Source organism: Pongo pygmaeus, chromosome 21 (genome assembly GCF_028885625.2).
Source record: "Pongo pygmaeus isolate AG05252 chromosome 21, NHGRI_mPonPyg2-v2.0_pri, whole genome shotgun sequence".
NCBI lineage: Eukaryota > Metazoa > Chordata > Mammalia > Primates > Hominidae > Pongo > Pongo pygmaeus.
Genome location: NC_072394.2, coordinates 61,317,315 through 61,343,856, shown reverse-complemented (window position 1 = coordinate 61,343,856; position 26,542 = coordinate 61,317,315). Strand labels below are relative to the sequence as shown.

The 26,542-nt window shown below is 46.5% G+C and overlaps 1 protein-coding gene across 6 annotated transcripts in view; it reads right to left on the bottom strand.

Moving 5' to 3' along the window:
* STX16 (syntaxin 16) overlaps nucleotides 1–10,694 on the bottom strand; it is a 28,012-nt gene extending 17,318 nt beyond the window's left edge. Inside the window, exons 1-2 of one of the 6 annotated variants that reach the window (XM_063659067.1) lie at nucleotides 9,728–10,636; nucleotides 2,235–2,246 (exon numbers count right to left, since the gene is read on the bottom strand). In XM_063659067.1, the coding sequence (XP_063515137.1) occupies nucleotides 2,235–2,246; nucleotides 9,728–9,859 (144 nt within the window). In that variant the 5' untranslated portion in view covers nucleotides 9,860–10,636. Of the gene's footprint in view, nucleotides 1–2,234; nucleotides 2,247–9,727 lie in introns of all 6 variants that reach the window. The other 5 variants (XM_063659068.1, XM_054466835.2, XM_054466834.2 and 2 more) reach the window with 5 other exon arrangements.
* Nucleotides 10,695–26,542: the final 15,848 nt, after the last annotated feature.

The window sequence follows — 26,542 nt, the reverse complement described above, 5'->3', positions numbered from 1 at the left end:
AGGGACATCTGCTCAGGCTTCACCTATAAAGGGGTGGCTACCATCTAATCCACTCCGGAGCTGGGTGTTTACTATTTCCAGAGGTGCCAATGTGAGGCCCTGCTTCAGGTTCAAAGAAGCCTCTGGACACTGTCCCCAACCACATCCCCAGCTCCTAGGCCAGTACCTGGCACCTCAGAGTCCTGAACGCACAATCACAACCAGCTGAATGAGCCGACGAGAAACAAGCGGAATGAACGAACGAGGTAAATAAAATGTACGTCGCAGACAATTGTGGAAGCCACACTTCATGAAAAAGATAACCGTGCTGCACAAAAGAGCAAAAAAGGCAAGTGAAACGCACAAGGAAATGAGGTGGCCGTGGGCACCCACGATGAGGCAGCAACCTGCACTTCTAATAGCACTGGGGTGCGCGTGGAGGAGACAGTGCTCTCTACGCAGGGCCTCTGATCACAGAGCGTGAAGACTCCCTTTTAAGCCCTTAGAGGTGAAGCATAAGAAAAGCAAAAGGGCCTGCCAAGTTCATGCAGTGAGTAGCCAGTTTCTGGAACTTGCTGCCTGAAAAAGGAAGTAGGAAAGACTGGAAATCGGTTCAGACAGCAGACCCCGAAGTAATTATGACCACTTACGTGCCCCTCCTTGGAACATCATTCAAATGGTTCTCCAACCTAAGTGATTCCATAATGTGTTACCCTCCCCCGCACCCTATACACTTCCTTTTGAGGTCATAAGCTCCATATCTTCCAACTGTTCAGCCAGTAGCAACATCTATTTTAACTCAGAATGCCTGCTCTCCAAGCCCCCAAGCCCTCTCCAGGGCCCAGTGCCCAGGCGGGGAGCTGGCAGTGAGGTTCCTGAATGGGAAAGGAAACCCCCACACAGGCATGACCATAACACCTGGCTCAGTCAGCTACCAGTTAAGTGTTTTTTTTTTTTTAAACTAATTGTTTTTAGTGGCAAAGTATACATGCACATGGTTTAAAAATATATATCCACCCTAAGAAAAGGGTTTGCAATAGAAAGGAAGTTGTCTATCCCAGATGTTTCTTGGGGTGTATCCACTGTTAACAGTTTCTTGTGTATCTTTTCAGGAATTTTTTAAGCACACACAAGCATAAATATGAGTTATTTTTCCTGAAAACAAAAAACAAAAAACAAAAAGCAGGAATCATATCCATGCTACTCTGCATCTGGGTCTTTCCACTCTGTCATGTGTCTGGGGCTCACTCCACTGCAGCTCTCATGGATGGGCCTCACTATTTACCTGTTACAGAGGGTCAGAGATGCTACACAATTTATTTAACCAGTTCCCAATGAAGGCTATTTAGGCTGTGCTCAGTCTGTTGTCATTATCAACTAGTTAAGGTTTTTAGAATATATAGGTAGATCTGAATCTACTAGTTAGGACCCCACTGGTTTTAACGACAGTGGTCCTCTTAATCCTACTTTACTATTTATACTACTAAATGAAAACAAACAAGAACAACCCTCACCTCTCCATCACTCTATTTAAAAGGTCTATAATCAGGAAAAATATTCTTACCCCCTTCAATGCTGAAACAGACAATAGACACAAACATTAACAACAGTTTTAATCTCACTTTTTCTCAGCCCTTTTACTTGGGCTACTAAAATAAAGTGCTTTGAATATATACTCTCTCCACCTTCTGGGCAAGATGCTAGTAGCTAATAAAAAGGCAAAGGCACCCCCAGCTAGGAGATGCAGAACTGGGCCCAGGTGACAATAGCTCCAGGTGCATCCACTGGGTGTCATCTCATTCCAGAGAGGAGTGACAAGGAAGACCCTCCCACAGTTGCCGTGGCTACAGTCCTTCTCACTTAGGGCCTTCACAGACATGCTGGCCTTCTATACTGTCTACCTGAGGAAGTGCACAACTCACCTCTCAGAAATCAGGAAGCTACAGACATTAATTCCCAAAACATTCTGGCTTCCTTGAAGAAAGTGTTCAACCTTTACTGCTTCCAAAGTCAAGACACTTTCCCAAGACTAGTAAACAATCTTCCCAAAGCCTTTTTCAAATCATCAGTTCACATGGTGTGAAAATATATTAAATTCTACATATTAAACTGTTAAAAAAATTATAAAGTAATCAAAACAAATGCTAAATATGTATAAGCTGTTAGCATTTTATATATGAGCAAAGACTTCAGGAAAAGCAGGTATTTTATAAACTCAAATTACCCAACATATAAAAATATTCAAAACACAATACCTCGTCCAGCTCCTGAAGAGACATGTTGTTCCCATCAGTCCCATCCAGTTAGGGAAAGCAAAAAGAAAGCAGCATGGGACAGACAGACAGACAAGGCATGATCAGTTGAGAAAACACTGAGATTTTAAGCTGACTAAATATAAAGATCCACTAAGCAAGGCATTTTAAAATCTCCTTTTCTTTTTTTTTTACATTAAGCTACATCAATATATGCTTTAATTTTTATTTACTGTGGTTGTTTTGAAAATGAGTTAGGAAACAAGCAAAAAATGACTGTAAATATTAAAATACATTGGAAACAGATAAAACACACTTGCTTTGGTTTCACTAAAATATGCTGTTAATCTGTTTCATAAACACCAAATATCACATACGATACCACATTCTAATTTCCCTTAGGAAAATAAAATAAGAGAGCAGAGCTAAAATGTAATTTTATCATGTTAAATAAATGTATATTTTAACATGTAAATCAGACCTGCAAATGCAACAAAATTAAAAAATGAATGAGCCACAAAAATTGTCTGTAGCTGTATTCAGATAACATGTGAGTGACCACATATGTAAGGTCTCTGCAAATTACATCCCGCAGACACGGCTTCATCCCTGGTAGTAAGAGAGCTGAGAAACCACTCTTTCCCGGAGAGAGACACAGGTGGCAAAATAAAAGAAAAACTCTTACCATCTCTTGGTATGTATTATTATCAGCTAGAAAGCGTACAGTTATTCATAAAGCTCTTATAAAAGCAAGCAAACGAGACAAAACAAAAGGTAAGAATAATTTTTTTCTTTTAAGGGGAGGGGGAAGGGAGAAGCATGACACCAGAGGGTTAAGTTTCAATTGAAAACTAAAGGTTTTTTTTTTAGATCAACATGGAACTCTATCTTCTGGACAGACATTTACTAATGACAGATAATCTAAACAACTAGGTCTTTTTTTGGTACAGTATTGATCACTGAAATAATTAGTGGTGAAATTCAATAATCAATTGTGTTTTTTTATGTTTAGCAGTAAATTTAGAAAATAAAACAACTTTCTTATTTAAAAATAGTGCAAATGAAGCTGCTTTATCAGGGTCAAAATATTATTAAACAATGATAGCAATAAAAATGTAATCAAACTTTACTCCACGTAAAAATTCAATTAGATGACATTATGAAAAGCTGCAAATCCTCTTCATTCCTTCCACAATTTTCTATGAGAGCAAAAAAAGAACTCTATACACACCCTGCCATAATAGTAGTACTAGATGATATTAATAAATCTAATGGAAAGCTGATTTAATTACCTTTTACTTTACAAAGAAAAAATGTTTTTATTTTTTAAAAGCTTAACATTAAGAGAACATTAAAATTTTTTATTAATAAAACATGATGCAAGACAAAATCCCTAACTTGAGTATCTCAGTCTTCTTCCTATTCTGCAGCGGCTCCCTGGCATTTAATCTTTGAACGATGTATTATTGCAAACCTCGGTTAGAATCTCTGCTGCACATGTGCCTATGCTCTTGGATTATTAACCGAGCACACACACCCTGATCTTCTGATTTCTACAATTACTAGTTGATAAGAGGTGAAATCAGAATCATGGGATTCTAGGGCTAGAAATAACTCTTTTCTTACAAATAAGAAAACTAAGCTTCAAAATGTATAAATGCATTGCTTGAAGCCACAGAGCTTGTTAATGGTCAGACTGGGGACAGACCCAGGTGTTCAGGTCTCTTTCCACCCCACCCTCCAGCCTCTCTAATTTTATTAACAATTCAGGGAATTACTTGTCATAGGCAGCTACCACCACATCAGGAATATTAAATTAAGGTCACCTTTTCAAAGACCCTCCCCACCATTCTGCTACTTAAAAATAGAAGGCTTTCAAAACTCTGTCTGCCACCAAATTACCAGGAAATTTAGTCAAGACCTGAATTAAAACATTTAGAATTACCATCAAGAAAGACCAAAATAAAGCCAAATGAAAACACGTTATTACACATCATCACCTTCTAAATCTTTATAATGTCTAAATCTAGGTTTTTGACCTGCCAATGGCATGCAATCAAGCAAACATTGAAAACTCCAAGTAGCATGTGGAATTTATAGTCTAAAGAACTTTCTACATAAAACTGAAAAATAAGTGGAAACCCATCTGTGTTTACTCAGGAAGTCTGGAAAAGTTGAGCAAAATGAGTTGGAAACACAGGTCTATGCTATAGTGATATTTACTTTATTTCCGTTACTGCCAAAATAAAAGCTTGCTTCACTTTTATCCAACAAAGTACCCTTATTCTCAAAGTAAGCCTCACTGCTCCCATGGAATCTTTAAAAGCAGAAAAGCAAGTAGATCTAAAAAGAAATATATAATGATTTCATACTTGGATTCTAAAGACAGAGAACTAATTTTCCAACAGACTCAGCTTGTACTAAAACTTAGAATCTTCAATCTGCAAGTTAAAATTGACTACGTAAGGTTCATAAAGTGAGATAAAGAAAGATGCTAGCCTATTGCAAGAAAAAAAATTGTTTTAAAACAATAGGTCCTTCCATTTTCCAGGATCTGCAGCACAAGTTCTGAAAATGCAGCCAACACCAGAGTGGCCCAGGAGGTGAGCACGGGGCTCTGAAGCCAGGTTTGCCAGAGTTCCAATCACAGCCCCCAACCCATCAGGTGGGTGACACTGGGCCAGCTTCCTACCTCCTCTAAAATCTGTTTCCTTATCTGTATCTGAGAAAAACAATAGTACTTATTTGATAGAGCAGTGTGAAGATGAGCTGAGCTTACACATGGAAAGGCCTTAGCCCAGAGCCAGGCACAAAGTAAACTCTCCATAAATCTTAGCTAATATTGTAGTCAAGCCTGAATAAGGACCTCAGGTTTCTTATAACCATATTTAATCCTTAATTTCCTTTTTTTCCTAAAGCACACATTTTATTAAAAATAATGTGCTTACGTTTCAAACTAATCTAAGACCAATTAACGCTAGCTTCCAATTATAGATTATGCATTATTTTAAAGCAGAGTATAGATTAGGCAGTAAACACTAACAAAGTAGCTCCAACCCCTATATTAGATCCATTCCTGGAGATCGAAGGAAACCACACAAATCCATACAGAATTTCATCAGATCAGAAGAGCATCTCAATATCTACCTTTCATTCGTTTCTTTATGACTTTACAATTTATTTTGAATAATTGTTTAGCTTCATAAATCCATTTCAGTTTCCTAAAGCCAAGCTGCTCGAATGAGTTGCTACCTTAAAACCTGAACTTGGCTGGCATAATAATGTGAAAGTTACTTTTGCACAGTACTGGGGCTACTTCTAAGGATTTCTGTCAGTAACCTTGGACTGACAGCTACAACACTGTTGACTATGAATTTCTCCTTTTCAAATTAAAGCTAAAGTCAGGAGAAACAATGTATTAAAACAGAACTTGAGAAAATACTGTTGAATCGATAGGGCTGCTGGAAATCACCTAACTCAAACCCCTCAGTTTACAAATGAGGCAAAAAATGTCCAAAAAGATTAAAGGCTTGCCTAAGGACACACTCTGAGCCTGCAGCAGAACAGGACTTAGGCCTCAATTCTCAGATTCAATTCTCAGTGCTCCTTCCTTTATTTCATGCTGCCCTGAGGCACGAACGTGATGGGGCACTCAAAACTGAGGCCAGAACAAAATGCATGGGAAATACAACTGCATTTTGTTAGGAGTGTATAAAGTCAAACCTGTCTGTTTTTTAACAATTAGTTTTACTAACATTAATACAACTAAGAACACAAAAAAGTAGAATTTTGCTCGGTTCTGGGTGCTGAAATTTAAAAAGGATACAGAAAAACTAAACATCATTTATAAGAAAAAAGTGTAACCACTCTGAGCCGGGAATGCTAAGCCTGGAAAGAACTCTGGGTAACAAGGCTGCAGGGTTACCAGACAGAAGGAAGACCTGAAGGAACAGAACTAAAAGCAGGACCCCAGGACACAAATAGTTGGGATTAACAGGCAAAGACTTTTTAGTGGTAAAAATCATGGAGCTGCTGGCATTTTCCATCATTGTCATAGAACATGGCCAAATAAGACAGGCATGAGGGGTTATCACAAATGGGGACATTAGGCCAAATGACCTTTAGGTCCCTTCTGGCCCTTGAGGCTTTGTGTTTATCTGGTCACTGCGTATCCTCCTTAAATTCCTGTTTATTTGACATATTTGCCTGAATGCTGCAAAACCCTGTATGCACGCACAGGTACACACAATAAACCCACTACAACAACCAAATTCTAGTTTTTTCCCTCAAACTAGGATGCAAAAAATGCATGTTTAAATTTTTTGAATGACATGGCTTTAGGTGTGCTTTGCTTTGAGGTGTAAGATACACACTACTCTGCAATTAATTTCTGCAGCTTTTTCCTGAAATAAAGATGTCAAAATTCAGGATTACAACTTTTTTAAAAAGTCTGTTATTTTAGGTGTATTTTTAGTTGGTATCAAATGCATCAAGATCAAAGTCTACAGCTTTTTCTTCTAATTAGAAACTTAAAATTCCAGGTTATTATTTTTTAAATTAAGTTAAACTCAGGTTTAATTTCTTCCTTTCAAATTGCCTGAGTGTTAGATATGTATTTACAAATTGCCTCTTTTTAACTGGTTTACTTTACTAAAATATACTTAAGTTTCTATTTAAAAATTTTCAAACATGCAGAAAAGCCTACAAAATGGTAAAATCTCCCCCACATACTCATCACTAGACTCAACAATGAGTAACAATTCGCCTTATTTGCTTCCTCTATTTTTGGAGGGGTTTAAGGACTTAGGTAAGAGGCCTTGACATTTCACCACTAAACATTTCAGTAGGCATCTCTAATAAAATTAACAAATGTAATGTATTATAATTAATTCCTTAATGTCACCTAATACCTAGTCCATATTCAAAATTTGACAGATACGGTATTGTTTGGTTTGCTACATGGCTTTGAAATTTACAAGTCAGAAACAAGGCTTTAAATTTTTTATGAGCTAGATATGCAGTGAAAAGCATTGCTAAGAGTTACTCAATATATTGTTTTTACAAATTGTGTTAAACATGGCTTTTGCTTCAAAATGTTTATAAAGCTTTTCCAACTTCCAGAAAAGTTGAAAAAATCATAACCTCAATTTAGTCTTGTTAGCATTTCGCCGTACGGTGTGCAGAAATAGATTTTGTTAAGAATCACCTGTAAGCAAAGTGAAGCTGTAACACTTCAACCCTAAATACTTCAGAAATTTATGACATGCCATTTTTTAACACAATTAAAATATATAAATCTGTGTTTTCTTTTTAAATTTTAATTCAGGCAAACTATGTTTGTTAGACTGCAAAACCTATTTTTAGATAGTATGAATTGACCATAAGGATATTTTAAATGATATGACTGCTTTCAATGATCTGAGAAAGATTTTAAATGGTCAGACTAATATAAATATTAACATTTTCAATGGTATGACATTTAGAAAACATTTTTTAACGTTCTTAGATATGTATTTTTAGTTGGGTTTAGAAATCTATTTTCAAAAAACTGTGAGTTAGCTAAATGTATCTGTATATACCCTGACATATCTATTTTTCCAAACTGTATACTTTAACTATCCATTTTTAATTATTTTGCTTAGCTTAAATATTTTTTAAAATTGCCTAACTTAGAAAATAATTTTCTAAAGTGGTTTGATTCAGAGATGCACTTTTAAAAAGCTTCCCATCTCAGATACTAGGTCTTTAAACTGTCTGACTTAATCGGGGGGAAAAAAAAACCCCTCGTGTTACCCAAAGGTTCAGGGTATTTTGAACCTTAATGATTAAAAATTGAAAAATAAACAATATGTTTTTCAATCAATTAAAACTGATACCTTAGAAATCTTAATATGAGTTTCAGTAGTTTTCGAGGCAGCACAAAATCAAGTCATTTAAGGAACATGCAGTTCTTATTTAACATTACTGAAGTTCCATTAAGGAATTGTATTCATCCAATTTCTACTCGATTTCTTGGCTTATTTCTTCTTCAAAATTAGCGCTAGAATTAGCCTGTTTCTATGCTACCAGACATCTTTACATTTATTTCAATATAATGTAATTCCTTTCAGTTTATAAATGTAAAAAAAAACCCTTCAACTTCTTAATTAATTGAAATCTCACACACACTCTGTCCCTATTTCTAGGCTTTTTGACCTGAGTTTACATGCTTTTATTCCTGAAACCGCTTACATGGCTTAAAATGACTTTTCTATCAGTTATATGGCCAAAGACATTCTCCACCTGTGACTTACAAAAAGGAGAAACTGTCTTTGTAGACATGATAATCATGACATATGGCAAAATTTTCCTGAAGCATTTAGATAAAGCCATAAAGAAAAAAATAAACTGGCAATACAGTCCCTAAGAAGTGAAATAAATGTTCCAAAATTGCCTAATATCAAGTATAATCCCCAAGAATGTGGTCCTGGGATGGCTATTCCCCGCCTGTTCCAACGCTGCTTCTATTCCAACCTAGCCTGCCTACAGCAGGTAGCCTGAACTACAGCCAGTTTCGTAACTTCACTTTTCAATTGAAGACATTACAGAGCTAACGATCATTGTCTGGTATAGACCATCCAGACTCGCCCCTTATTTAACAGAGCAGTAAACTGAGGCTCAGAAAGGGAAAAATAGCCCCTATTAAAAACAAACTCAAAACAGTCATTTTTCCAGGGCCACCCTTAAAAAACGCTACTGCTAGGCTAACTAAAGATTCTGGTTAATTAAAAAAAAAAAAGTGCTATTTTACGGGGTTAATTTTCACATATACCTCCTCAGGTTGTTTTAAAAAGTTCGAACGGAGAGGAAAGCTTAATTTCTCGTCTGGGAAATGGAAAGTGAAGAGGCTAGCACCTTGAGTCTCACAAACGTAAGCCCCCAGGAAGAACAGTGAGGCAATTATTCACAGGGAACAAGGCCACACAGAAGGCTGCGGGGACGTTAAAAGAAAACGGGCAGAAAAACAAAACAAAACAAAACAACAACACAACTCCCTCCTCTGAGGGGAGGGAGTCGTTCATTTGCAAGGATTTGGGTCTACGATCCCGCGACCCAGCCATTAGGACCAAACTGAGGCTCATTACTGGGAGGAGGGGAGCTTCTAACAAAACGAAACAAAAAGGCTTCAGAAAGGCCCAATGCTTCCCAATGTTAGCGTTAAAACATATGTAAATTACAGGCGGCCTGTAGCGCAGTGACGCCAAGGCGGGGGGTGCGGGGGGGTGCTGCGGAAGTGAGGAGAAGACGAGGCAGAGGTGGAGCTGCGGCCTCACAGCACCGCTTTTTCCCCATCCAGGGTTACAGATGCCCCCTGACTCTAGCCAAGATATCTTATTATTCTTAGTCTTATTATTTTTATCTTCTTTTTTTAAACAGAGAGACAGACAGAGACAGACAAACAGGCAGAGCCGCAGTGCACACGGTCCGTGTGTCGGAGAGGCCGCCAGGAGACTCACCGCAGCAATGCTACGTGAATGCAGAGGGCTGGAGGTGGTGTGACTACTCACTTGCTCGGCTAACAGCTGCCGGTTTTGGATGGAATTATTCCGCAACAACAAGAAAGCGTCGGTTAAACGCCTGGTGGCCATGTCTCACCCTTTGCGACCCCCCTCTCCGGGGCCCCCCGCCCACTTATATTCCTGATTTATTCACTTTCTTTCTCTTGGCCCGGCTGGCCCACCCTTTCACGGAAGCTTCTCGACAAGGCCTCAGGCCTCAAGCCAAAAAGATGCAGCTGTGCGCTTCGCCAAAGCGTAGAGACCCCTCCCCAAATAACTACCTAGGCTTTCCAATTGTCTGACTCCCCCTACCCAGGACAGACTTCGATCTCTAAGCACTTGAATCCCCCCAATCCTTGCGTAGCGATCCAACGTCCCAGAGACCCCACCCCAATCCAACCTTGGATCTACAAGCGTCTAACTCGCCAATCCGGCTCTAGACTGGGAGGCCGTGAAGCCCCCTACTCCCTGAGACCCCCCGAAGGTCTTTGCTCTCTACCCCTAACTTTGGCTCGTAAGCGTCTAGGCCGTGCCCTGAGGTCTGGCTGTGACTCAGTTTCCGCACCAGAGGCCTGGCCTAGGCCCTCTTTGGACAACCGGAGCCAGGCTTGGGGCCTGGACTCGAGGGCGCCTGCAGCTCCCTTCTGGGGACTTGTCTGGGCCTGCTGAGGCCCCGCCCGACCTCCTGACCCCTTCCTTTCCTGGACGGCCTGGTCCTCCACTGCCAGCAGGCTGCTGGCCTGCAAGAAGACAGCGGGGCCTGCCTCCCCGGCTTTTTCACTCCTCTTCTCCGGCTCCCTCCATCCCCGGATCTGACTGCAGCTCAGCCCCGGGCCGTTTCCGTGCTGTGGTCCCGGGTTCTGGCGTCCCCCCTGGCCCTCTTCCTGTCCGTCCCTCGCGACTGCCCCCCTGCGACGCTCGCAAGCCTTGCTCGCAACGTTCCGGGCGCGGGAGCTCCCTGCACTCCTGCCCTGGGGCACGGGAGTGCTCCGCCCTCTCCCGGGGTGCTCCTCGGGCTCCCTGTTTCGCCTCCCCCAACTGGGTCCAGGCACTAGGAGCAGGCCAACGAGTAGGCCTGAGCCTGGGGAGCGTGGCCCCCAGGCTGCAAACCGCTGCCAGGGCCCTTGGTCCCTGCATTAGAGTGGAAGTTGCGCGGCAGGCAAATTTGGGCTCCCCAAGAACCGAAGTTTTGGGCGCGGGGAGTTGGAGCGGGAGAGGAAAAGTTGGAGACGACTGCCTCTGCAGGCCGAGCACGCTCTACTGCAGGCGGCGGCGCTCGCTTTTTTTTTTTTTTTTTTTTTTTCCCACTCTGAAAAAAGATGTATCCGACAAACAACCAGGAGGAAATAAAAGGAAAAAAAAAAAAAAAGGAAGCGAGAACTCCAGGCAGCCTGGCCGCGCCGCCGCCGGCAGTCAGGGGTCGTCGGGGGCACCGGCCCTCCCCAGCTGCCGCTTTCTGTAGGGGGCACTGCAGGGTCGTGGAATCTCAAGTGGAAAAGTTCCCCGAAAACTTTGACACCTCCCACCCCCCTACCCGCGAAAAAAATCTCTGTTCCCTGCCTGGGCCCTGGCCCTGCGACCCCCGCGCCCCCCGCGCCCCGGGCCCGGTTTTCCACGGTTGGCCGGGCCCGGGGCGCCCTAAGCACCTCGACTTGCCGCCCCGGGCCAGGTCGGCGGGGTTCGTGCAGGGGCTCCGCGGGGCCGCGTCGGGCAGGGGCCGCCCGGGCCAGACCACGGCACCCACAAACAGGCTGGCGCCCTGCGACGGAGACCCGGTCCCGGCCCGGAGCCGCCCGGAAGGCTTGAGGCCAAGGACTTGGCCCAGCGCGCGGCCGGAGCGGGTCGGGGGCGCAGAGCTGTGCGGCGGCGCCTTCCGGGCCCCGGGCCTGTGCAGGGCCCGCTTCCCCTTGCCGGGCGAGGCTGCGGGCCCGGCTGCCGTGCGGGATTCCAACAAAGGACCAAGGCCCCAGAAGCGGCCCCCACGCGTCCTTTGTTTCTGCGTGGAACAAACTTTACACACGTGTGTGTTTTCCGAGGGTTTCCCGTGTGCTGAGCGCTTGCAAAGCGGAGTCGCGCCCGGGGAGACGCGAAGCCGGTGCCCGCGGCTCACCCAGGGACCCCAGCCAGACAGCGGCACCCGCGGGGCGCGTGCGGGACCCCCAGGCGACCGGGGGAAGCGCTGGTAACCGCCCCCCACCCGTGCTTTTTCTCTCACGGAGAATGTTCCCGCGCGTTCGTTGTGCAACTAAAAATTAATGTGAAACATATCCATTGAGGCAAATAACAAAATGCATACAACGAAACCCACATAAAATCGGGAGAGCCGCGAGCAGTGCTGGGCGAGTTCACTGTGAGGACCGGCTCTGGCTTCCGCGTGGCGCGGAGAGCAGGGCGCTCGCCCGGGGACGCTTTGCAGCGGTGGAAGATTCGGGCGACAGGGGACCGGGTCGCCGCAGGGACTTGCTGACAGGCCATCCAAAGACAGAGGCCCTGGGGAGGGAAATTCGGGGTGCCCGTGGGCTTAGCGCAGCGCCCCGGGAAATATTTGCCCAATAAGGGAGAGTTCTGTCCCCACACCGCGGCAGAACCCCCCTGCGAGCTCTGACCCCAGTAGCACGGCCAAGCCCCCCCAACCCCGCTCCCCTCTTTAGGGGACAGGTATTTGTAAATAACAACTGAGCTGGTCGTCGGTAGGAGAATCAGATTAGAAACATGGTCCCCACTCTCTTCCTATCTCCCCAGCACTCATCACCTCACAAAGCAGGGGGGGACTTGTTTACTTTTCCTGGCGCTCTCCCCCAGGCTAGAACGTGATCTTCTTCCTACGCAGGGACAGTGTTTTATTCATCTTTGTACCCACTGCCATCTCGTCTGGCTTGGAACAGGCTCCGGATAAATATTTTTTAAATATGTGCATGAATTAATGAGAGACTCGAGATTTAGTCCCCAAACTCTCTGACCTCCCTCGAGTGACTGTAAGCCTTTAGAGCCCTTGTCTGTTAAGAAAGAAAGAAAAAAAAATGTGGGTTTTTCGTAATCCTCGTAATCCGTGCCCTGTCTCCTTCTCTGGGGTTATTGTGAAGATCAAATAAGATAAGTGAAAACTCTTTGTAAACTACCAGGTGCTGAGCAAATACTATATAGGATGGTTATTCATTCATTCCCTCCATTCAGGAAGCTTAGCAAAGTAATTCCTGGTCTTGTGTTTCAGCAGATGGTGGTCGCCTTTCCTGGTCAGTCTTAAATGTTTATTACAGGACAATCTCATTCTTACATTTAGGAGATCAATCAAGCTTCCATTTCTTTGAGCGAAATGAACACTGCTTGCACACAAATAATGGAAGAAAAACCCTGGTATTCCCAAAACAGCCACTCCAAGCAACCCAAGAGCCTAACAGTGGGGGGGTCATGAAAATCCAAGAAATTGGCATAGCAGCCCAAAGGCAGCACCGTGCAGCTCTAACCAGGCCCCAAAGGTAGCACCGTGCAGCTCTAACCAGGCCCCAAAGGCAGCACCGTGCAGCTCTAACCAGGCCCCAAAGGCAGCACCGTGCAGCTCTAACCAGGCCCCAAAGGCAGCACCGTGCAGCTCTAACCAGGCCCCAAAGGCAGCACCGTGCAGCTCTAACCAGGCCCCAAAGGCAGCACCGTGCAGCTCTAACCAGGCCCCAAAGGCAGCACCGTGCAGCTCTAAGCAGGCTGTGTTTAGGTATGGGATTGTGTGCCTGAAATAGTGTTAATCAAGAGGGAGCCCAGAGAGGGCATGCACCCCTGGCTCCAGTCACGTCCGTGGTCCATGTTCGCCCTGACCCACACTGGAAGGGAGTTGGGGAAGGATGTAAATCATTATATTTGAATGTTCCTTGGCTGTTTTATTTTCCTGTCAAGTGATTTAAGCTTGATTTTTTGTTTTTTTTTAAAAGCATTCCCCCATGGCCAAGTATGTGTTTCCTTGGAACTGAAATCTAGGTTGATGGTTTTACATTTTAAAAGCTTTCATTGTGACTCATTGTTGGCCTGGGCTAGGATTCAGTAATACTCCTCGGGCTTGGTGAGGCTCCGTGTCCTGTTTCTTGGGCTTCATACCCACTTTCTAACATTCTGCCAACGAATCCAATAAGTCACTTTTGGGGACAAGTGTTTCATTGTTTTCTTGTCATCTCATTCAGTGCAGGAGGAAGCCCCAGTGAAGCCAGGCCATGGCTTGGCCAGGCGCAGGTTTTCAAGTACTGAGAGGGGATGGTTAGCACAACAGGTCAGCAGTGGGACACACACCCTTTGGTGAAAACAATTTAAATGAGATAGGGCTCGTGAAGCCCTTATACAACCTCAGCATAGAGTAAGTGCTCCACAAATGGGCAATGTGATTTATTACAGCAGTAGTCTTACTGTTGGAAAGCTCACGTGGGCTCTGCTCTCCCTGGAAGGCATCATAAACTCCAAAGAGAATGGCATGGTGTTGAGAACTGAACACTTGGAAATCTAAGCACATTTCCGAGCTTCTTGTTCTGGACCTTGGGAATCCAGATGTGTCTGCAGTGCACTCTTATGTGGAAGAGGGGGCTAAACAGTCTCAAAGACACCTTTTAACATTGGCCTTTCTCCCACCTTTAGAAAGACAGATGGTTGTTTGCTTATCAAGCAGCAAAAGCCCCCAGGCCTAACATATGTCTTGTCTGCACAGATCTGACATAACAGACAGATTCGGGCCAGGTTCGGGTAACAGGAGTTGTGTGTTCTGTGTCCCCAAATAGTTCCTCAAAACCTTGAGTATTTCCAACAACAGAAAACTCCCTACCCAGGTCTGTCTTCAGCTATGATGCCTCTCCCAAGAAGGGAGACTCCGGAGAGAGGCAACACTTTTATTTTGTCTGGAGTCCCGTAGCTTTTAATACCAGACAATTCAATACAGTAGGCATTTCTAAAAATCTACCAGTGGCTGTGCCTATCTCTTGCCAGGCACTGCTAAAAGAATGAAACAGCAAAACTCTTGCCTTCAGGGAATTTGCATCTCCACTGTCTCTACCCAAATTCTGGTTCTCATCGTGTACATTTTCCCAGCAGCCTGCTAAAAATCACCCGTCTCTTCCCTCCTCATCCTGCAGCCACAGCGACCTTTCCAAAGCACAAATCTGATCATGTCACTGCCTGATTGAGGCCCTGAAACAGCTCCCTCTGGCCCATGCCAGCCGATCTCAAATGACGCTCAGCAGAAAACAGGTGCTCTAAGTTGAACCAAGCTGGGCATCACTAATATTAACTAATGATGGACTTTCCTTGGTTGTCAGGAAAAAAAAATTAAGCTAATTAATGCAATAGTCTCCATCTTAAGTGTTTCTCTTCTCGCTTTCTCTTAAACCTTCAGTCCCTGCCACCACTTGGCTGTATTAGAATACAGTATAAGACTAGATCTGATTTATTCCAGAATCATGGATTTCATTACAGTTTTTTCCCCCATAGATCAGTATTTCCTGGAGTTCTGCATTTAGGTTTTCTACGCTTTCCACATGGTGGAGTGCTCCCTGGGCATTCAAAGCCCTGCCCAACAGGCCCCACCCAAATGGTAAGCTTTTTTCTTTCCAGGACTTGGCTCACAGGCCTTTCTCTGCCTGGTGGGGGTAGTGGCGAGGGATGTGTCTTGCCCCTTCTGCTTGGTGAACCCTTCATTCAAGACTTAGCACCCCCTACACTGTCAGGTGTGATAAATGTCTGCGGAATGGATGAATGGATGGATTAATGCACAAAAGGTGAGATTAACTATATTAAGTGCTAGAGAATACCAGACAGTCAAGACTCAAAATGGGTGGAGAGATTAGGGCAGTTCCCTGTCCCCCTCGCTCACCCCTTTTCAGCCACACTAGCCTTCCCACCATTCCTCACACCTCCTTAGCACCTGCTATGCTCTCCTTCCTAGGTTCTTCAAATAACTGGCTCCTTCTCACCACTCTTGTCTCAGACTACTCAATAGAAAGTCATCCTCCCACCCTGTCCACCGTGTGGGGAAAGGACTCTCCTCTCCCAGGGCCCTTATGTCACCATCATACCAGGTGCCTGCCCATGCTTGGTCAAGTTCAAGACTGAAACAATGTCTAACATCGTGGCTTTTGGTCTTTGAGGCCAAGAAGAGGCCTCTTGGGTCACAACACATGCCAGCAAAGCATATCTGCATTTTACTTCTTTTTTTTCCAGGATGATGTTGACACATGTGTACTCAAATAAATCAACCCTCCCATCTTAACCATCTCCCTTGGCAGGAACAATAAGTTAATGTGCCAAGCCAGGACTGACCTGGATGACTCAACCCCTGAAAAACATAAAGGAAATCATTGTGTTTTTCCGCTAGCAGGTGTTGAAACATAGCCAACTCACTCGTTTCTAGTTTCTTTCCCCATGGCCGTGACCACTGACTGGCTCGTGGTAATTTGTGTGATGTGCAAGTGCAGGGCTGGACTCCAGTCTTCTCCAGATGCTGCCTGTGCAAGCAGCAGCCCCTTATTAGCTACGTGGCCATGCATGGCTCAAGACTCCTTTGGTCGCAAGGGACAGAACCCAAATCAAATGGACTTAAGCTTCAAAGCAAATGTGTTGGCCCAAACATCTATGCGTAGCTGGATCCAGAGGGGGAGAAATATCAACAAGGAGTTTCTATCTCTCAGCCCTTCCTTACCCTGTGCTGGTTTCATTCTCAAGCCAGTGAACCCCAGGAGGTGGCAGATTGCTCTCTGGAAGCTCTGCCCTATTATCTCACAGGACAGCAACCCCAATCGATTGAAATTTCTCTTTTCCAGTGGTTTCCAAAGTCCTAGAATGGACTCTCATTGGCCTGTCATGAGTTACAGCCTTATCCCTGAATTCTTTTTTTTTTTTTTTTTTTTTTTTTTTGAGCCAGGATCTTACTCTGTCTCCCAAGCTAGAATGTGGTGACACAATCACAGCTCGCTGAAGCCTCAACCTCCCAGGCTCAGGTGATTCTCCCACCTTAGCCTCCCAAGTAGTTGGGACTACAGGCATGTACCACCATGCCTGGCTAATTTTTATACTTTTTTTTTTTTTTTTTGTGACAGGATCTCACTCTGTCACCCAGGCTAGAGTACTGTGGCGCTATCATAGCTCACAGCAACCTCAAATGATTCTCCCACTTCAGCCTCCCAAGTAGCTGAGACCATGGACATGTGCCACTATACCCTGCTAAGTTTTATATTTTTAGTAGAGACGGGGTCCAGGCTGGTGTCGAATTCCCGGGCTTAAAGAATCCACCCACCTTGGCCTCCCGAAGTGCTGGGATTACAGGCATGAGCTACCACACTCAGCCATAATTTTTTATACTTTTTGTAGAGATGGGGTTTCACCATGTTGCCCAGGCTGATCTCGAACTCCTGGGCTCAAACTATCCACCTGCCTTGGGCCTTCCAAAGTGCTGGAATTGCAGATGTGAGCTAATATCCCGAAATTCTAAACTTAGCCAGAAAGTAGTGATCATCAGATGGGTCAGACCAGGATCACGTGACCACTTCTGAACTCAGGGAGGGTGCCAGGGTCTGATCCACCCAAACACAATGGATTACAAACTCGCCTCTTCTGAAATCGGTGTGTTAGAACCAAGAAAAGCGCTGTTGGGTGCTCGCATGCAACAGATTTCTACCTCGGGTCTGTTTTCAACCCACTTTGTGCCCTTTGCACACTGCTATATGCCTCTCCTTCAAACCCACTCCTCTGGCTTCTGGAACTTTGATCATGCCTGCTTCTCCTCCTTCATAATCCCTCTGAGGCCCAGCCCCCAAATTTTGATTTTCCCCAGTGTTAAGTCCTTGCTTTTCTGTTACCTTTCACCTAACCACAGTGGCAGGTCCTGCCTACCCACGGGCCTCCTGCACACACTCTGCCTCTCATTCAGAGCATCCATGTGGATTTTCCACTGCATGGAGCTGCCTAGGTGTCTTACACGCTCAACAGTGAACCATTGGCTGCCCATCTGAGCATGCTCTTCCTTCTCCTCCTCTATTCCTTATCTTTCAGTGGCACCCCTAAATAGAGCCTTTGGTATCATTTACCATCCTTGCTCCCATTTGCCCCCACCACCTGCCAATATACCACTCAGGACCACAGCATGACAGATTCTGCATCCTAAATATCAACAGTCTGCTCTCCTTTCCATCTTCACTGCTCTTACCACCTCTTTTGCCTGGAAAATCACAACAGACTGTCTAGCTGGTCGTCACACCTCCAGTGCTGGTCCCTGGTGTGGAATGCTCTCCAAACCATCACCTTTCTAAAAATATCAATCTGTTCATGTTCCTTTCCTGATTAGATAACTGCTTTGTCTTCCTACTGCCTATTAGAAAAAATTAACTCTTTAACTTTGCTCTCAAAGCTGGATGTGTCCAGGGTCTTTCTAGCCACCCCTGCCTTGAATCCTGTGCCCTGCAGAACATTCTCTGCATACTCTGCGCTTCGACATTTTTTTTTTTTTTCCAAGACAGGGTCTCGCTCTGTTGCCCAGGCTGGAGTGCAATGGTGCGATCTCGGCTCATTGCAACCTCCGCCTCCTAGGTTCAAGTGATTCTCCTGCCTCAGCCTCCCCAGTAGCTGGGATTACAGGCATGTGCCACCACATCCAGCTAATGAGGTTTCACCATGTTGGCCAGGCTGGTTTCAAACTCCTGACCTCAAGTGATCCACTCACCTCAGCCTCCCAAAGTGCTGGGATGATAGGCGTGAGCCACCGTGCCTGGCCTTCATGTCTTTTTGGTGGAAATCAAGGCTGATTGAGTCGGACTGTGTCACGTTATCTCTGGAAATATGACTGGACAGGGGGTCTGGGTGAGTCTCATTTGATTCTCTCTGGGTGCTCCGTTTCTCCTGAGGAGCTAGCTATTCCAGAATCTGGGGACCCAAGACACATGTTATCTATGTCTTCCAAAGGAGAGACTTCCATAGGATAGATATTTTTGGGGTCCGTAAAGATGTTAGAGTGATAAAACGTGGTGTAACTGAGAGGTTCATTCTTGCAGAAGCTCCAATCTAGGTAGGGTGTGGTAGGAGGATAAGAGGAGCTGCACTCCAGTGGACTCCCCCATCTAAGCGTGCTTCCTACTGTGACGGTTACCAGCACGATGATTTCTGGCACCTCCGTAGTGCCCCAAGGACAAGGTTGTTAACAGTCGGTACCAGGATCTGACTCAATCCATGAAAGAACCAGTTGACTGACCAACACAGAAGTATGGAGTAGCTACCATGAGCCCAGCCTTGTGGGAGATGCAAGAGTTTATAAAGAAGTTCTGCTCTCAAAGAACTCACAGTCTAGCTGGGGACACAAAACCAACAGACGGGAAACAATTAGTGAGCAATGGAGCTTAAAAAAATATGCCAAAGTGACTATAAAGGCAGCAGCAGTTCAGAAAGGGGAGAGATGATATTTCAATGAAAGCATCCTTCATGGAGGAGGTAGGGGAAGACCTGTGCCTTGAAGGATGGAAAAGGACTTCAGAAAGGGAAGGGTATTCCAGACAAGAGCAAACAGTAGGAGCAAAGCTGAAGAAGCAGGGCTAAGAATAAGGCAGGCGAGAGAGCCTGACTGATCTGTGCAAGCCTGGGCAAGGTGTGGACACATAAATTATAATGGAGCAACCAGGCACGGTGGCTCATGCCTGTAATCCCAGCAGTTTGGGAGGCCAAGGCAGGCGGATCACCTCAGGTCAGAAGTTCGAGACCAGCCTGGCCAACATGGTGAAACCCCATCTGTACTAAAAATACAAAATTTAGCCTGGCGTGGTGATGGGTGCCTGTTATCCCAGCTACTCAGGAGGCTGAAGCAGGAGAATGACTTGAACCCAGGAGGCAGAGTTTGCGGTAGAGATGGTGCCACTGCACTCCAGCCTGGGGGACAGAACAAGACTCTGTCTCAAAAAAAAAAAAAAAAGAACGAAGCAAGATTTGGAGGCCCCAAGAGTTAGGGGTTTAAATTTGATGTGTATTGAATTCACAAACATTGATTATCTACTGTGTGTCAGGTACTGTGAAACTGTGCAGGACGTTCACAGACGAACAAGTCACAGGGCAAGTCAGACACATCAATATCTCATGGTAAGTGTTGCAGTGAAAGTAGCTACCTAGGAGGCAAAGTGGGGCAACTGGCCAACCCAATTTAGGAAAGATTTAGGTGGGCTTCATGGAGGAGGTGATATTTATGTTAATCCTATAGAGCACTGGAAGTCGGCCAGGTGTAGAAGGGGCAGGAGCATGATCTAGGCACGTGTAAGGATGTTCACTGCAGTGTTATTTATCCCAGTGAAAAATGAGAAACAATTTAAACATCCAGCAAAAGCAACAAGTTAAACAAATTTGGTCCACCCACATGAAACTTTAGGCAACCTTTAAAAACAAAAAAGAATTTCTGTATATTTTGATTTGGAAAGATCTTCGAAATATAGTGTTAAGAGAAAAAAATCACAAGATCCAGGAAAAATATATTGTATGCTATCTTACATGTGAGAAAAAAAGAAATATACATTTTGTTGGTAAATGACTAGGCCATCTCCGGAAAGAGACACGAGACATGTGGATAATAGTTGTTTCCAGGTAGGAGAATAAAGAGGGGAGTACAGCTGAGGCTGTGACTCAATCTTGATGTGAAATGACTCCAAAAGGAGGTATTGCTTAAAGCTTGAGTCTTAGAAGGTGCTGAGGGTTACCCAGGCAGATGGGCGAGGAATAGGGTTCTGGACAGAGGGGACAGTCCAAATGAGCCCAGGGGTTTAGAGACCCTGATGGGGGTTGGAAAGCAGATGGACTTTGGATAGGTGGCTGATGGGCAGGCAGAGGCTGGACCCTGAGATTTGTGTGCCAGATAAGGAGTTCACACTTTAGTCTAAAACCACTCCCTCTCTTCATCCATCAGCGTTGATGTGGACCTATGATGGCTTCAGAGAATATTAACTTGGCCAGGCTCAACTGCATTTCCTGGAATTATCTTTCCTGCATGTTTGCAGTTAAGATGGACCACAAGGAAGATTCTTGCAAGATTCAGAAGGCAAGAGAGGCTGCAGCCATGTTTTGCAGTTGACACACATTGCTGCCGATCTGCTGACTCACCTCACTGGAGTGAAGCAGCCTGCCACAACACCCGCAACCTTCCCCGGCATCTTCTTGCTACTTTTCGACTCCCGGCTGCGTGTATGTGTTCAGCTCTGTGATGAAGGGCTAGGCTTCTGCAGGACAGCCTCATCACTGTGGTCAGAGGCAACAAGAACAGCCACGGGCTTCAGGCTGCCATCCTGGGGCTCTAGCTTGTGCTCGTGGGTTCTTGCTCTCCCTACTTGACATCTGCCTTTCCTCTCGACTGCCTATCCTGTGGATCTGACACCAGCATCAGACTTGACATGCAGCCTTACAAAGACTGCTTACCCGGTTCCCACAAATGCATAAGCCAATTCTCCGTAACAAATCCCGTAAAATAATTTACATGTATATAACTCCTATTTCCACTTTTCCAGTTGAACTCTGGCAGATTCACCCATCCTGTGCTAGGCGCTGTTGAGGACTCTGAGGATACAATGATGAACAAAACCAGTGTAATTCCTGTCTTCCTCTCCCCCACCCCACCATTCACTTTCTAGGAGGAGGAATCAGAAAATAAACAACGAATAAATAATGCAATCCCAGAGAGTGATAAATGCCAGGAGAAAACCAAAAAGAGTGGCCTGCTTGGACCAGGGGTAGTTCAGGGATACTTCTCAGAACAAATGGCATTTGAGCTGAGCCCTGAAGGGAAGGAAGGGACAGCTATGCAGGAGCACTCTGGACAAGAGGCACTTCAGGGTGATGGTCCCAGGTGGCATGAGCCTGGAGTCTTTGAGGAACAGAAAGGAGCCAGGCGGACTGGAGGGCCTTGAGGAGGGAGTGTGCACAGGGTAAGCTGGAACCCAAGGCTGGCTCCAACCTTGGTGGGCTTGGAAGACAAGGCAGGGAGTTTGGATTTTATTCTAAGAGCATCCTGGAGTTAAGGGATCTTTTAAAGTTGGCCGAGTGAAAGCCCACACACGACTTTGCCCTTGAAAAGTGGGGACAAAATGTGGTCTTGCTCTGTGTGTGTGTGTGTGTGTTGGGGTGGGGGGTGATTTGTGTCTTGGTTTTTGCCTCGGCGTGACTTACAGACCTTTCCATTCTGCATCGGTGCCGGGAGAGCCCAGCTCCCTGCTGCTGTCACCAGAATTCCATCTTTCCAAGGAAATCAGGCTTTCTCCTGCTAAGGAGTTCTGTCCAGCCCTCTGATAAAAGCATTATGTGAAGCTGAATAACTCGTGTGATTTTACACTTCATTTCCTTGGGATGCCATTAGGAACATCAAGCACTTCTGTCTTTATTTGACACAATTTCCTACCCTGTTCTGCCTTGGAACAGAAGAAAAATGAAAAGAGAGAAATGGTATTGGGAAGTTGGGTTGGGAGTGGTAGGGCAGCCGTTTCAAGGCAAGGCTTTTGGAGTCCAGCAGAGGGAGAGGCTCCCGAAACAGGACAGATGGCAGCCACCTTCCCAAGGGGTCATTGGTCAGCCTCTCGTTCTCTGGCTCCTGTTCCAAGCCTCAGCATTTCTGTCTAATTGATTTAGAAATAGCGTATTTATTGGACAGATGCCTAGAGATCATGTAGCCCAGAGAAGGGAAGCTATTTGCCCAAGGTCACACAGCAGCTCAGTAGCATAGTTTGGCCTTGCAGCTAGTTCTTTTGACTGCCAGAGCAGCCCGGAGCACCCCTTAGAGAAGAGTTAGTGTCTTCCCCAGGTCCCCTATAAAGATCAGTACATCCTGCGTTTGGTTCTCTGGGACAATTGGTGTCTTTTCTCACTGTGGAGATGCGATCACTTAGATCTTGATTTAGTTCACAAGCAGGGGTGGAGCAGGGTGGGCTGCACGGGCTGGAGGGAACCAACGCAGGAAGCATATGGCAGGGTAAAAACATAGTCCACCCGGCATGCAGTGCCATGCGCCCTCACTGCAGCAGTGGATGAATGGGCCAGTAGGTGGATGGTGGTCACACATGAGTGCTGGCTTCACTCTCTTCTCTCCCATAATTTAAAGCCCTGCAGTTTCACCTCCAGGAAGACTTCCTGGACTAGTGGAATGGAAGGTCAATCTTTGGGCTGAACCAGTTGCCTAAGCAACTTCCACTGTTTCTGGACTCATGAGTCCTTCTAGTAAGGGTCCCAGGACTGAGTCTCAATGGCCTGAAGCGAGTCATGTGCCCATAACTGTGACCACTTAGTGGCTATCACCAGGGGTGTGAGGCTCATCTGGTCTAGCCTGGTCACCTGCTCACGACAGAGCTAGAGCTGGACCAGGCCCTCCAGATTTGTAGACTGAAGCAGTAAGGTGCTGTCCTGAGGAAAATCAGGGTGCTGTTACCAGAACACCCTGGCAAGCAAGAAAGAACGGCGAGCCCTACAGACGGCAAACAAGGATTTCCTTATCTCCTGGTCAGAACCACTAAGAACCATGGAACCATGTGTACTTAATTCATGTCTGTACTATCCTCACGCAGAGTGAGGGCTTTGTAAATATTTGCTGAGTGAATGAAAGAATAAATGAATAGTAAATGAATGAATGAACCTCCTGAGTGATAAAGGCGGTCTTTACAATGGGCACGAGGCAGGGACTACTGTGCGCAGGGAACGGCCGTGGGCTCCACACTTGGTGTGATTGGCCGGCGAGACAATCTCGGGTGCCCAGGCTGTTTGGACAGTGTGCAGGGCCACAGCAGGCAGGATGGCACCCCTGCCAAGGGCACTTGGGCTTGAAGTTAGAGCAGGGAGGCTGGCGTGCTGGTGGCAGGGCTGAGGCTCAGGGTGCAGCTCAGTGTGAAATGAGGGCTGCTCTTCTCAGACATGTCAGCCTTGGCCAGCGGCCCTCGTCCTAGGGAAACTTTGGAGGCAACAGATGGATCTGGAGTGATAGGAGAGAGCCCCTGGCCATGCTAATTTCCCTCACTCCACGGAGGCTGAGCCGGCGCAGATCAGAATGGAGAACCGATAGGCATTTCTGCTGGGATGGGGTGGTTGCAGAAGGCCCGTAGCACATCCGGGAGTGAGGATGGGGCAGCATCTCTATCTACCCTGGAGGAGGGCCTCAGCCTGGCTGGTGTCCCCTTGCTGTCTGGTGTCCCCTTGCTTTCCTTAGTCCAGCCCTCCAGGTCCCAACCAGCAGGGCTGGGCCAATGGCAATGGCAATGGAACTGAAGATTTTTGTTTTCAACGCAGGAAGCTCCAACAGGCAATCTTCAGCCTTGGGAAGGGGTGGGCAGAAGGGGCCACCCATGTCCGAAGGCGAAACAAGGCTGCTTTGGGATGCGTTTCACGCAAGTCATGTGATTGAGTTTCCCATACGCAGGGAGCAGCTTTTTCACAGCTTTTGGGTCTTTTAAAATGAGAGGCACATGGAGGGTGGAAGAATTTGGTGGTCCCCAACGACCTACTGGGAAAGAAGCATTCCCAGGCTCTTGGCTCAGGCTGATGAAGCATCCAGTTTTTCAAGAACCGGCCTAACTGGGCTTCCCCTAGTGGGGAGGCGGGATGCCGCAGTTTCTTCTGTGCTCAGCACCGAAAATGGTCTGTCTCACTCAGCTCTCTCTTTTACAGACAAAGAAGCCATTTCAGAGAGCTCAGGTGACCTGAGGTCGTGGAGAGGCAGAGCCAAGATGGAATTCAGGTCAATCTGGCTCAGTGCCCACCTCCTGGCCACTCAATCATGTTGATTTGGGGGAAACCTACCAGCATCACCCATGATAATCTTAGTTAAGGCCACTCAGCTGAGAGCACCTTGTAACCAAGTCCTTGGGGACCTCACAGATCTGCCAGGAATAGGAGCTGGACTCAACCACAGACAGATATTGACAGAGCAGCTACTATGTGCCAGGCAGGGATCTGGCTGCTGGGGATGCCACTGGCAGCCAGACATAAGTTCTCTGCCCTATGACGGACAGGAGACACACACGAAGGCTGATCAGGGAAGGCTTTCAGGAGGAGGTGACATTGATGCAGAGACCAGTAGTAAGCCATGAAGCTGTCGCAGGGAAGAGTATCACAGGGAGTGGGAAGAGCAGGGAGGGGAGGGAAAGCCGTGAGGCTGGAGTGTGGCAGGGGCCAGAGGGGAAGAGCCTGCCAGGCCGTGAGGACTTCGGGTTTGTTGAGTGTAGTCAGGTATTGCTGTTTCCTGGAGTGTCTACATGTGGGCGTCTCAGGGGCTCCCTCTTCGTCTCTGAAATGCTTCAGGCCCCTGAAGTGCTATGGTTCCTGAAGGGAGCAGTTCCTCCAGGCCAGACACAGCCATTCAGGCCTTCCCAGCTACTGCTATGGAGGTTTGGGGTGGCCTTTCCTTTTAATGTCAGTCTGGTGAGCTCCCACCAAATGGGCGGTCTCATCCCTACATCCTGATGGTCACCTGTGCTTGATACCACTTGGGATGAAAGGATTCCAAAGCCCTTCTCCTGAAACTTCTACAGAACATCTCTCCGTGACACACGCACAGAGGGCAGCCAGGGAGATTTACCAGGGAGATTTACCAGGGAGAACCCTGCTTCCTTCCCTCCCTCCTTCCCTCCCTCCGTTCCTTCCTTCTTCCCTCGCTCTCTCTGTCCTCCCTCCCTCCCTCCCTTCCTTCCTTGCTTCCTTCCTTCCTTGCTTCCTTCCTTCCTTCCTTGCTTCCTTCCTTCCTTCCTTCTTCCCTCCCTCTGTCCATGCTCCCTCTCTCCCTCTCTCCTTCCTTCCTTCGTTTCTTCTTCCCTCCCTCCCTCCCCTCCTCCCTCCCTTCCCCCTCCCTCCCTTTCTCTCGCTCTTTCTTTCTTTTCTTTCTTCTTTCCTTCCTTCTTCCCTCCCTCTGTGTTCCCTCTCTCCCTCCCTCCTTCCTTCATTTCTTTTTCCCTCCCTCCCTCCTTCCTCCCTCCCTCCTTTCCTTCCTTCCCTTTCCTTCCTTCCCCCCTCCCTCCCTCCCTCTCTCTCTTCCTTCCTTCCTTCTTTCCCTTCCTACCTCCTTTACTTCTTCCTTTTCCTCCTTCTTTCCTTCCTTTTCTCCCTCTCTTCTTCCCCTCCCTCCATCCTTTCTTTCTTCCTCTTTGATCTTTTTTGTCTCTCAGCAACAATGGACCTCCAGTCGGCCCTGCTTTTTTTCCAGGAATGTTTATGGCACTCTTTCCCACTTGTTTTTATTTCCAAACGTGTAACAGGCCACCCATCAAAGGATGGAATAGGGAAGAAAGTGAGAAGAGAGAGGTCGAGGGAGCAGCCATCCGGTAGCTGCTCCTGGCCTTTGAGTAAGCCCTTTGCCCACTCGATTTGTCAGTTCGTTTGGCCCTCAATGGGGAGGCATCCATCCTTGACCCTCGGAGAGTCCTGACCCACGGAGAGGGGTTCTCTGTGGCAGCGAGGGGTTCCCTAGCAGGGAGCCTGGAGAGAAACGGCTCCAGACCAGGCTTTCCCGGCTTGGTGCTGCTGACAGTGGGGCTGGTCTGCTGCGGGGCTGTCCTGTGCACTGTAGGATGTCTAGTGACACCCCAACCTTAAACTGTGACAACCAAAATTGAACCCAGACTTGGCCAGGTGTTCCCTGGACACAAAATCACCACTGGCTGAGAACCACAGGTCTCTGTGTCCAGAGTGTGACACCTGCAGGGTGCCCCATGGCCAGTGGCCGTCTGGACTGGGTGGCCTATAAGAGGCTCTTGGTGACGCAGGGCTGCAGCAAATCACACGACATGGAGCAGATCCGCCAGCGAGGCCCCGACCCAG